General features: G+C 30.4%; 1 protein-coding gene across 4 annotated transcripts in view; it reads left to right on the forward strand.

The window, feature by feature from the left end:
• Window positions 1-12,112, forward strand: part of LOC126779060 (probable nuclear hormone receptor HR3) — a 97,880-nt gene that overhangs the window by 19,997 nt on the left and 65,771 nt on the right. Inside the window, exon 1 of one of the 4 annotated variants that reach the window (XM_050502858.1) lies at window positions 441-761. The exons of the other annotated variants lie outside the window; for them this stretch is intronic. Within the exon in view, the coding sequence (XP_050358815.1) occupies window positions 656-761 (106 nt within the window). The 5' untranslated portion in view covers window positions 441-655. Of the gene's footprint in view, window positions 1-440; window positions 762-12,112 lie in introns of those variants that run through there. 4 annotated transcript variants of the gene reach the window in all.

Below are 12,112 nucleotides of genomic sequence, written 5' to 3' on the forward strand. Positions count from 1 at the left end.
CATCTGTCACATTTTTTTTTTTTAATATCATGTGCACTAAACCCGGACCGTACTGAAGTGGCCAGTACCAAATCGATGATTACAAACTATGAAGAGGAAAAAACGATACGCTATCACTATACCGGGAGTCGCAAGCAAACTTTTTTATATGAAACCGCACCTCGACAATATTTGAAACCACGTTTAAAATAATCACAGTTTATTAAAATTTATACGCAATATTTAATCACGAAATAATAGTTTTTATCTATTATATAATAATCACAAATAATTAGTTAGTCCGATCGTAACTTCCCGAACGTATAACCCAACCTTACGAACGAAAATTTTAGACTGATATTTAAATCCGAATAAAGTAGTAGATTAATAAGAAATTATAGCGTATTTACATTAGTTGACCATTTGAGAAGTTTATATATGGAAAGTATTTATAAATTAAATATAAAATAAATAGTGATATGTAACGCAATATTATCTGATGATACAAAAACCGGGGATCAGTGCTGTAGTCTTAAGTATTTTTACGCCGGACGAACGATTTTGAGACTTGCGTATTTTCAGTGTTTAAACATAAAATGGATAAGAGTTATGTACTGTGTGATTATATGAGTGTTATGTATATGTTATTGTGATCGTGTCGGTCCGTGGAGGGCCAATGATGTTGAACATGTTCGATATGTGGAACTCAGTGAGCACCAAGTTGGAGGCGAGCAATGTGCAGCAAAGTCAACAGCCACACACCTCAGGTGGGAGCATTAAAGGTAATTTCCACTTAATCACGGGTCAGTTCCCATCAATGCGACAGAAGTGGGAATTTTAGTATTTTTTTTTTTTTTTTTTCATTCGCAAAAATGTTGCGAAATCAAATCATACAGCCAAAAATGTCAAATTCATTATTCAAATCCACTTTATAGTAAAAATCTCGTTCTAAAATATGTTTAAAAAAAATTGAAACAATATTCCACGTACATATTAACTATTATAATTTTCGCGACGCCTTTCTTTTTCATGTCAGATAATAAAATTAAATATCAGAACCTATTAATTGCGTGAGCGATCTCACATAAAAAAAAATATCGTTTCTAGAAAGTCCGCCCAAAACACTTCCTTTCCGGTATATTAATACGTAGATAATTGTTTCTCATTTTACAGTTACGCAATGAAAGCTGCATGCCCAAAGAAAGTTGCCAATTAAAATTCGGTAACTGTTACCGCCTCGTCGTTAGCTCTATCTTATGATTATGTAATAAAACTCGCTTACATTTCAAACACAGCTATATTCACACATTAGGTGCAACAAATATGTTTTAAATAAGTAAAATAAACAATATATGAAACATATAAGAACATTAATTGAAATAACTGTAACGAACATTATTTGTAGGTGATTCCGTTTTTTTATTTAATTAATTAAAAAAACACACGAATTTTATTTTCAAGATTAGAAATTATTTTAATATTTAAAAAAGAATAGCGCAATAATATTTTTTTATACTTAGCAATAACAAACTCGTACTCTTATATTATTTCCAATTGACATTTACGCACTTTCTCACATATTCAAAAGCGATTCGAAATTTTATAAAGGACAATTTCGGCGGCCATTTTGCATGTTTCATGAAAGCACTGTTAAGTCTGGTTTCTTTTTTTAAAACACGTTCTCTTGCGTAACGTAATAAGGTGGAATAACTGAACGCAACCAGTTTGATATTAAGCGTTTTGTTCGTGTGGACTCGAAATTGGACTAGTCTTTGTGGTCTTTGCCTCTTGTAAAATATAAACATATTTGTGATGACGATGCAATCTTTTTTTTATGAAAAATATAGATTATAATTTACGGCCATGAAAATGAAACCAAATATATAAAAGATAAAAATAAACTTTCGTTAAAAAAATATTTTAAAAATGGTATTGTAAATGTTGCTATTATTTATGTTTAATTATTATAATCTTATTTACGCAATAATCTACAATAGACAAAATATTATAAGTAGATTTTACCTGACTTACTTGTTTGCTTAACTTTAACTTTCTTAGAAGTGGAAAAAATTGCACAGCCTATAGTCATATAGGGCACAAGAATAACTAGAATTATTCCAGTTTACCTAATCAGTTAGTTATAATTTTATGAGTAGACATTTTAACATATATATCACATAACCTAAAAACTACTTCGTTACACATAATTTATTCTGCGGACTGTTATATGAAGAAATATTATGTTTCATGATAATTAATTTTTAATAGTAACATTTTAGAATTTGTCAAAATGACGATCGATTGTAATACGACACTGTTACTTACTAAGCAATATTTGTTTGCGAAGCAACTGATTTGAAATAACATAATCAGCAAATAAAAGTCAATTAATTTGTCGATATGAATATAATTTCTAAATAAGAGCTAGGCATGTTTCCGTTTTTATGAATAAAAAGAACGATGCCTAATTGTACAAAGTTACCAGGAACGCAGAAGTATTTGACAGGTCAATATTTAGTTTGTATTATAAATATTAATTATACAAAATAACAAAAAAATTGAATTCCTTTTTTATTCTATTTTTAAAACTAACAACCACACCACATATTGCGATGTCCAAATTACTTTCTCTACTAGGATAACATAGGTTAATCGGTTCAAATCACATTTCGTTAAGCGGAATTCAAAAGTACTCGTTAAGGAAAATAATTCTAAATAAAGTTAGTTTGTTCATTAAGTATTAGAAATGGAGTTTGTTTTACCTGTTGTGACTAAGCTTGATTTATAAAAATTACGTTAATACAACATGATTTATTTCTTTAACAGAAAATCGCACCCTGATTTGTCTATTTGATATATAGATATATATATATATAATTTTTCTTAAAGTTTTTCTATTAGCTTTATAATATATAATTATTTTTAATAATGCCCAGAGATATGAAGTACTGGAATGAATTACGAAGAATACCATTTTTTCTACAGATAGGCGAAGACGGAAAAATTCGGTACCTCGGCTATGTCTTATCTGTTTGTCAACGGATTTTTTTTTTATGTTTGTTAGTTATTAAAGCTTTAGTGTTGCTATCTATAAAAACAATTGAAATAAGTGTAGAAAAAATGTTCGAAACACGCAAATGTATTTAAATTTTTAATAATGATTAAAAACGAATTTCGACTATTGGGCGAAATACTAGTATTTATCAAATAAGTAATAGTTATTATGTATTTAGAATAAATTGTTTTAATCTTGTTAAGTTTACAATTCAACCAATCAAAATGAGACATATGTACGTGCACTAAAAGTACCAGGATCGTATAAACATGTGACAGGCCAGCGTTAGTTTAGTACTAGCGAGAAAAAGTTGCCTGGCCAAGACCCATATAGCCGGCGTATGCGTGCGACTCGTCTTGGTACTTTACCTTCGCGGTTTATTGACATCTGTTTTGCGGCAGCCATTTTGTTCATTCCATTTTTAAATGTTCGTTAAATTATATGAACCTATTTATTGGTGTATAAAATCAAAACAGTAACGTTAAGAAATTTGTATTAGTATAATTTAAGGAAATTCTAAATTTAAAATAATAATATTAATAGTTAATGGTCTTGACCCAAAAAATAATGTCAAAAAAATTCAAATATGGAACTCTCAATTTAATAGTGTTATATCTGATGGTTATTTTAAATTGCCATATTGTTATCGTCTTTGGTCCATACCTATCATTTGACTCAATCTTAAGACCGCGCTTAACATTTAACAAAGCATTACAATTTACTGACAATACCCTTATTAGCTTTCAAGTATCTTTAAAATCAATCGCAGTACACATATTTATGTATGCGCATGCGTGTAACATGCGCTCAGGTACTAGTGACTGATATGATAATACTTGCCTACACTGTGTGAGTGGTGCTGCGTTTAAACTGTCACTATAACTAGCCAATTAAAGAATTTATAATAAATTGATTTTAATTGACATAATTTATTTTACTTGCCAAATTGAACAGAAAATGATTTCGATATCTTTTAAATGTGTCAATATAATCCATATTATTATCATAGATTTTTTCATATAAAGTTTTTATACTTAAAAACAAAGAACCCGGGTTCCTTCAAACGAGGCGTGAAGAGGCATCTTGCGGGCCGGCGAGGCGGGGACGGCTAGTACAGAACATTCTTCCCGACTGTACTGGCCGTCGTCGCGTTTGGACTCTACTACCACTTACCATCAGGTGGAGTAGAGTCATTTGCCATCCCGGCGCATATATAAAAAAAAGATATATGCAAAATACAATATATAATTACAATAAACTGTATATTAACTGAAAGCGATTTATATTTCATTAACTCGTACGAGTGGTATTCTATAACAAACGCAGCACATATAACTATCAAGCATACGTTCGGCGCACGCGCATTCGCATGCGTGTTGGTGCGTTTTGTAACGTGACGTCATCGGTCATTTTATAGTCAAATAGTATAGGGAATGGGTTAGGTCTGATATGTTCTAGAACTTACCTTGGTTTTATGACATTCGGTCACATTCGGTTTGAATTTCGAATACGATTGTATTTCAGAATCTTATTAGACAATATAAACGTATTTAAATATTTGGTAGTATATTTTTTTATATAGTTTGACAGATAGCTTTTGAAGATTTAGGCACAGGCATAACGTCTTAAATCCCAATATTGACATTGAAAATGTAATGAATGGGTTATTTTTCTTACAATGTGTGTTAATATTTATAGTCAATGCAAAAGGCATTATTACCATGACGTCCATTGATTAATTAGTGAAAACTTAAAGATCAAATTAAAGAATAATTAAAATAAGAAACTATCGAGTTTTTTTATTATTATAATCTTCATTTTAGTTTCACGTTTAGTTAGAGCCTACTTAAATAAAGTTTTGGTTTTTAATTTATGGAAGGTTAAATGAATGGATTATTCGAGTGATTTTGTTTTTCTTAATCTGTATAATGTCAGGAAATGTACAATTAGAAATTTTCCCATTTCAATTATCGAAGGACAAGCTCATTGACCTGGTTACAGTTATCAGTTTTGTTTATATAAAAAGCAGTCACCTTGCCAGGGTTGTTGCAAAATTGCTTAAACTGTTGTAACTCGGAAGGTCGGATTTCACTTTGTCAACTAATTGTATTGTTGACGGGAAGTGCGTTGTCTATAATATTAACGATTTTCGAATAACGAATGATCGACTGTAATAGGTATAAAAATATTCTGCCAAAAAAAATTCGAAATTCGAAAAAGTAACGACTTAAAATTAAATATGATTATTTTGCCGTATATGTTACATTTGTTACTAGCATTATAGGTAATGTAATACCTATGTAACTAAAACATGAACCAAGTACTCTGTACGTACAGATAAAAATTAACCACAGAATATATATTCATAGCTCTTTGAAACCGTTTTACTCGTGTATCAAAAAAAACAACACAATAGAAAATATTACTCAATCAATTAAAACTCTTTTGAAAAATCTATTGATTAAATGCTGTTAGTTTTTTAAGTCTAGAATTTTCTTTTGTCTCTTTTTAATTTGATATAGTAAGCCCATCGAGCAATATTGTATCAAGTACTTATAAATTTTGCTTTCATGATATGTGCCCAGCACAATAATAGATGACAATCGAGGTGGTTTTATGCTAAAATGGAACTTATTGCATTATAATAAATACTATAATCGTGTGCACGTAAATATATTGAATTAATACGATGAATTTAGAATTAACGGCAACATAATAAAAATATAGATTGATATTGTTAAAATGTCTTGTTAAGAAACACAGACAAAGAGAGAGATGTCCTCAATACTTATGCAATGAAAGTGTAACAGAAAAATGTATGTAATCCATCTCTTTCTATTTTTAAATTCACAGCTGCATATTTTACTTAGGCCACGCTATATCTGAATCGTATAAACCGCGAAATTCAAATTTCGAAATTCGCGACAGGATCGCTGCGCCCGTCTCAATTAAAACACTCTTTTGATACGCTGTTCTAAAAATAGCTCTACAGTGAAAGTGATAGAGTTGTTTTTAGATTGCACACGGCGACGGCTTGAAGCCAAGTCAAAAGTGTGTCACAAGTTGAACAGCACCCGCAAGGCCGGTCTATCTATGCGAAGTACGGATGTGCGACCCTTGCTTCTCTGTCGTTTATTTAAATCGTTCTATGAGTTCCACGTTTGAAATTACAATGGATTTTGGGAAGGGGATTTTGATTTTGGGTCTCTCTGAATACAGCGTTTTGGTTTTACATTTATTTATTATTTATTTATTAGAATTCTAAACAAACTTTGTATAATATTTACAGTAATAATAATTGTATCGGAAAATATTTTAGTATATTTAGTATACACTATACAGTTATTATAATTTACTTTCAATGGATATTGGTTTAATAAATGTTTAAATAGTTAACTATTGTAATCTGTTTATTTTTAAAGATAAAAAATATTTAACCTTGATTTTTTTGTACATTGTTTATTGTTAAAATTCAATCTTGTAAATGTATTTGTGTAATATCAAATTGGAAAGTTAAATGGAAGTTATTTGTCTTTCAAATCAAGTGAAACTTCTAAGTAGCGTAAAAGCTTTGTAATGGACGTGACTGCATTTTTGTTATTACATTGTGGTAAATTATTTCATACAAATATTATGTTACAAATAACAATCGCCTTTATGATCACCTAGTTTAGGCACTACAATTGTGTGCTCGAATATATACTAGGTTTTCGCGATGTAATTTAAATGTTACCAGTTTCTTAAAAATAAACCTGTACAAAAGTTATTACTATAATTTTAAAATACTAATATTGTGTGACAATAAGTTTGTAATATTGTGAACAATTATGTGTTGCATTAAAAAGAATTGTACGAAAGAAAGTTATGACCAAATACAAATGTGGGTTGTGTATATATCAGATAATAACTTTATTTGCTTAAAAAGTAATGCGAAAATGATTACAGTTTAAACATTTTCGAACATAATAGATATCTACCGTAAAATATTTCTAGACTGACGACACAAACAAAAGCCAAATATATAAAATATAAATGTAAAAACATGCAATGTAAACTAAAATGAAATTTAACCGAGGTTTAGTACTAAATTGTTAATCAATTTAGTTCTAAAATTAAATTTAAAAAATATATAAACTATTTGAAATTTGTAATTCGAATGTTCTTTATTCGAAGTTCAAATTGATGTGCGCGAGTCATCGTATCGCGTGCACTATCGGCCTTCGATAGTTAAGGCCTATACCTTAGAAGGTTACCTGGGTTTAGGCCTCGAGTTACAACTATGAGAAAAACTTGCAATTATTCAATTTATGTTCTACTGACAAATAAATTTAGATTCAATGTTAATTTTGAATTGATTAACACATCATTTAAAACTGTTCCATTTTTGAAGTAAAAAATTGCATTAACAGATTTAATTAAAAAAAAATCAATATACGTTCGATTATTCCAAATTCAATTAAAATTTGACGTCATTTAAAAATCGTGAACGAAATTCGAAATTCGGTATTCGCTCACATGATGTCACTCGATTGCGTGTAAAGCCTTGGACACACAGGCGTATTCCGTGAGGACTAAGTAACGAACTACTAAAGTAATTGATATTAATATATTAAATAAATATATATTTTTTTATTTGGGACGATGGTAAAAATCTTTCAATATTATTTTTTTGGAAATGGAATTTTAACATAAATAATGAATTATTATAAAATGTTCCTATTCTCAATACAAGTGTTAATTTATTACACTAATATTAAATTATTTAAAATTAACAAGACTATATTTTGAAATAATTATGTGTTAGGACTGGCAGCATGACTAAAAAAATTTAAATAAAGAACGTTGAAAAAATAGAATGAAGAGACCGACGGAATTGTTAATATAAGGAAAGTGTGAGCAAATATAAGACCAAAGTATTCTCAGTTCACACCGAATTATTAAAAAGTTTATATAGTTTTTTTGCTTAACTTTCACTTTTCATTATTATAATAGATAAAGAAACCTGAAAATTTTAACGTTTTAATCATTTTGTGTGTAATTTATTTTTCATTCGCGTGACGTTGAGGCCTTGCGGAATAAATAAATATATTTCGACGAGACTCGCGGGAAACGTGACTTATCGCATGTAACACAAAAGGTGGTAAGATCAGTGGATGGTACCACCAATAACGACGTTTGAACGACACAAGTAAAATTTATTTAATTATACGGAATCGTTCGAAATATATATGAACTTCTCTACATGCAAAAGAAAATCCCCTTACTAACTTTGCAAATACAAACCAAATCATGGAATATGATTTTGCTATGTCCTTTTGCTACCGACTATTTATCGAACAGATAACCTTATATACAAGGTATATTATTTATTTTTAGTTTTACTTAATACTTTATTGCACACCACAATATGTTGTACAAAGGGCGGGCTTAGTTTTTTCTTTTTTTTTTATAGAATAGGAAGATGGACGAGCATATGGGCCACCTGATGGTAAGTGGTCACCAAACGCCCTTAGACATTGGCATTGTAAGAAATATCAACCATCGCTTATAGCCAATGCGCCACCAACCTTGGGAACTAAGATTTTATGTCCCTTGTGCCTGTAATTACACTGGCTCACTCACTCTTCAAACCGGAACACAACAATATCAAGTATTGCTATTTTGCGGTAGAATATCTGATGAGTGGGTGGTACCTACCCAGACGAGCTTGCACAAAGCCCTACCACCAGTAAAGCCACCACAAGTAAGTACCACCGATTTTACAAGCAGTCTAACATTCAACCTATGTACAGTCAATTTTATAATACATAAAACCTTACATTACATTCAACCTTAGAAGATGCAACGCGTTTCGGAGTAGGTTTTAGTATATGATATTATATAAGTACCCGCGCTTCGTAGTTTCATCCGCCATTTTACATTATTGACGTGACAAGCGTGAATTTCATGTTCTCGTATCTATCTATATACAAAAACATATAAGTATAAATATGTATATATATATTTTTATTCGTTTTTTCTAAGATATAAACATTGTTTATAATTTGTTTAAATATTATGTTTTTTAACGTTATGAGTATGTAATTATTCAAGATATAGTCGGTTAATGCGCGATGGGCCTTCACCGTATTTCGGAGGAGTCACGCGACTGCAATGAGCGAAAATATCATACATACGTACATATAATTGACCTAAAAAAGTTGCTTTTATAATACTATTACAAAAAATATAGTAAATTTTTCATGACGCATTGTGTGTGATTGTTGATGTGAGATTACCTACCTCCAGTAGGTAATCTCTAACCAAATTTCAGCTTAGTATGTGTTTTTGTTCTCTTATGAAGTCATTGCGTTTTCACAGCCAAAAGAGAAATGATAAGCTGTAAAATCTCAGAACAACAATTACAATACATATTTAATACAATTTCCACTTAACAAAGACGTTTATTTTAATGCCGTCACACCATCAGATAAAATTATTTGTAACTTACGTAAGTTTGTAATTTCGAGTCGATGGCTTTGAGAAGTGAAAATCGATGAGAACAATGTAAAGGTCAAACGAATAGAAACTTGTTTGAAAAAAATCTTCATCTCTCTAACACATATTAGAAATTTTAAATGTTGAAAATCCAATCCGCGTTTCGCTTCGAATAAAATCCCTTATGTTTACAGAATGCATTGATCGAGTATGAGATGGATGAATCTACGTGTTATTCAGGATATGCAAGCAATTATATACTTAATTATAATATCCGTTTGTCTGAGATATATTGAGATTATTTATTTCAATATACGATTAGAGTTCTGAATATTTGCTTTATTCTTTTATTTCAAATTGTTAGGAGTACTGGCAAATAGACCAGCTGATAATGTAGCTCACCTATACGAAATTGTACTACTACTAGTACTACTAGTACTACTAGTAGTAATTGTACTACGAAATATTAACCGTCCTTTACATTGCCGCATATTGGCATCAACCCCGGTAACTAAGATGTTATGTCCCTTGCGCGTACAGGAACACAAAAATACTAAGTATTGCTATTAGGCGGTAGGATATCTGATGAATAAGCGGTACCTACCCAGACAAAGCCCAATTAAATCCATTCTACAGTGAAGAACATTGTAAGGAAAGCTCCACGTGTCAGATGAAGTCTGCCAATGGTAATCTACTAAACTGCCTTTGAAAAGCGTGGTGGAATAAACTCCAAACCTTATCCTCAGGAAAGGAGACCTTCTCCAGTTTTACTTAATACACATGCATAAGAAACTTTCAAATGAAACATCAACAATCCTCTACATCATGACAAACCAAAGACATTTGAAATGCTTAATTACGTGTCGACACAGTCGGGTTTTTACGCAGATGCTATTTCGTCATTGTATTTTCGTTTGAGTTAAACAAGTATAAGCAGTGATTCAAATACTTTCACCGTTAGATAATAAACGAGTTGATAACCGAAGGTGTTGTAGCGTGCCTCTCGCTAACTGGTCTTTTAATGTTGTTTTCATTGTAATTATTCCTAATCTTAACCCTTTTACATATGTAACTTAAAACACATATTTTCTTGTGAAACAACCACTTAAGACGCACTTTTGTATTTAAAAAACCATTCGCCTAACTCGCCTAGCTCGCCTAATCACAATGGCGTAGTAACAATTGGTTCCTTCTATTGGGCTAGTAATAACAAGAAAAAAGAGGAATTAAATCATGTATCGAATCGGATTAAACTGGATTATGAGTTAAAATTTCACAAATCAAGTAAATTATTTCCATTTCGAGCACATGTTCATCAAGGAGCAGCTGACGTTTTTGTTTATAACTTGCTCATTTATTAGTCAAACATAGTTTCTAAAGCACCTGCCTTTAGTAGTTGGTTTGATTTCCGGTGTAGATAAAAAATAATTACAAAAGTTACTATATTACACCGTTAAAATAACTCAAGATATCGTTTTCAGTATAATTTACAATTAAGAATAAATTTTATTTTATAATTAAATATTGTCTTACGCAATGGAGAAAGTTTTAATTAAGACAATATTGTATATTGTTAGAAATAACTTAAGTCTTTGTATAAATTCACAGCATTCACAATTTAAAATCGCTGAAAATTAAAAATTTCGAAAGCCGTGAAACTTTTAAAAAAGTCACGTAACGCTAATCGAAATCGTTATAAAAAATGTCACAAATTAAATTACCAATTTAAATGACCATTAAATAGAAAAGACAAAAAAACATTAGGAATCCAATAAGTGTATACCCAACTTTATAATTGCAGCCATTTATTTCTTGAACGGCTTACAATAAGAAAATATATCGATAATTGAGTTTCGAATTTCGAACGGATCGCGTTTCCTAAGATTCTGTACGATACTTCCGCTGTCAAAATGTATTTTTTCAACGTGCCATTCCGACAACTTTCACCGGTTCGAAAGTTGAAATTTATATGCATGTGTGCGTTTATTTTCGGCCAGTCGTAACTCATGAAAATAGTTACGTTATTTTATATGTATTATAGTTATTATTTTAATGTTACTAGTTGTATAATGTTATCTGTCAGCAATTACAATGTCCGTTGCTTTGCATTTTCGGTTATTTTAATTACTGTCATCAAAATCATTGTTTATTTAATATTTCAATAGATATTTATGTGTTTTGGAATAAATGCTAAAGTCCAATGAACTTTACAACAAACACTACTAGAATAATAATATATTCAAGGTCATAATTTAAAAACTACATATCGAACTGTATATTAATAAAAGCATTTAATGTGTTTCAAATTGATTATCATTGTGTATAAATATATATTAAAAAAAAAAATGATAATAAAAAACGCAACAACAAGTAAAAGTCGAAATTTTGGCGCGAACACAGGATCGATGGGAAGCGTAAAAGCGAAAGCGTGAGTCAGGATTGCGAAAGTCATTTATTTTGAAAGTCGAGGCGAGCCGCTGATATTTTTAGTGAGAGCGAAGACATATTAGGAAGTAAATCAAGATATATTACAATTGACAAAATGATAACAGTTTCAAAACATGCGTGATACATACAGAACAGCAACCAAAATGTATAGAC

Source organism: Nymphalis io, chromosome 28, assembly GCF_905147045.1.
Source record: "Nymphalis io chromosome 28, ilAglIoxx1.1, whole genome shotgun sequence".
Lineage (NCBI taxonomy): Eukaryota > Metazoa > Arthropoda > Insecta > Lepidoptera > Nymphalidae > Nymphalis > Nymphalis io.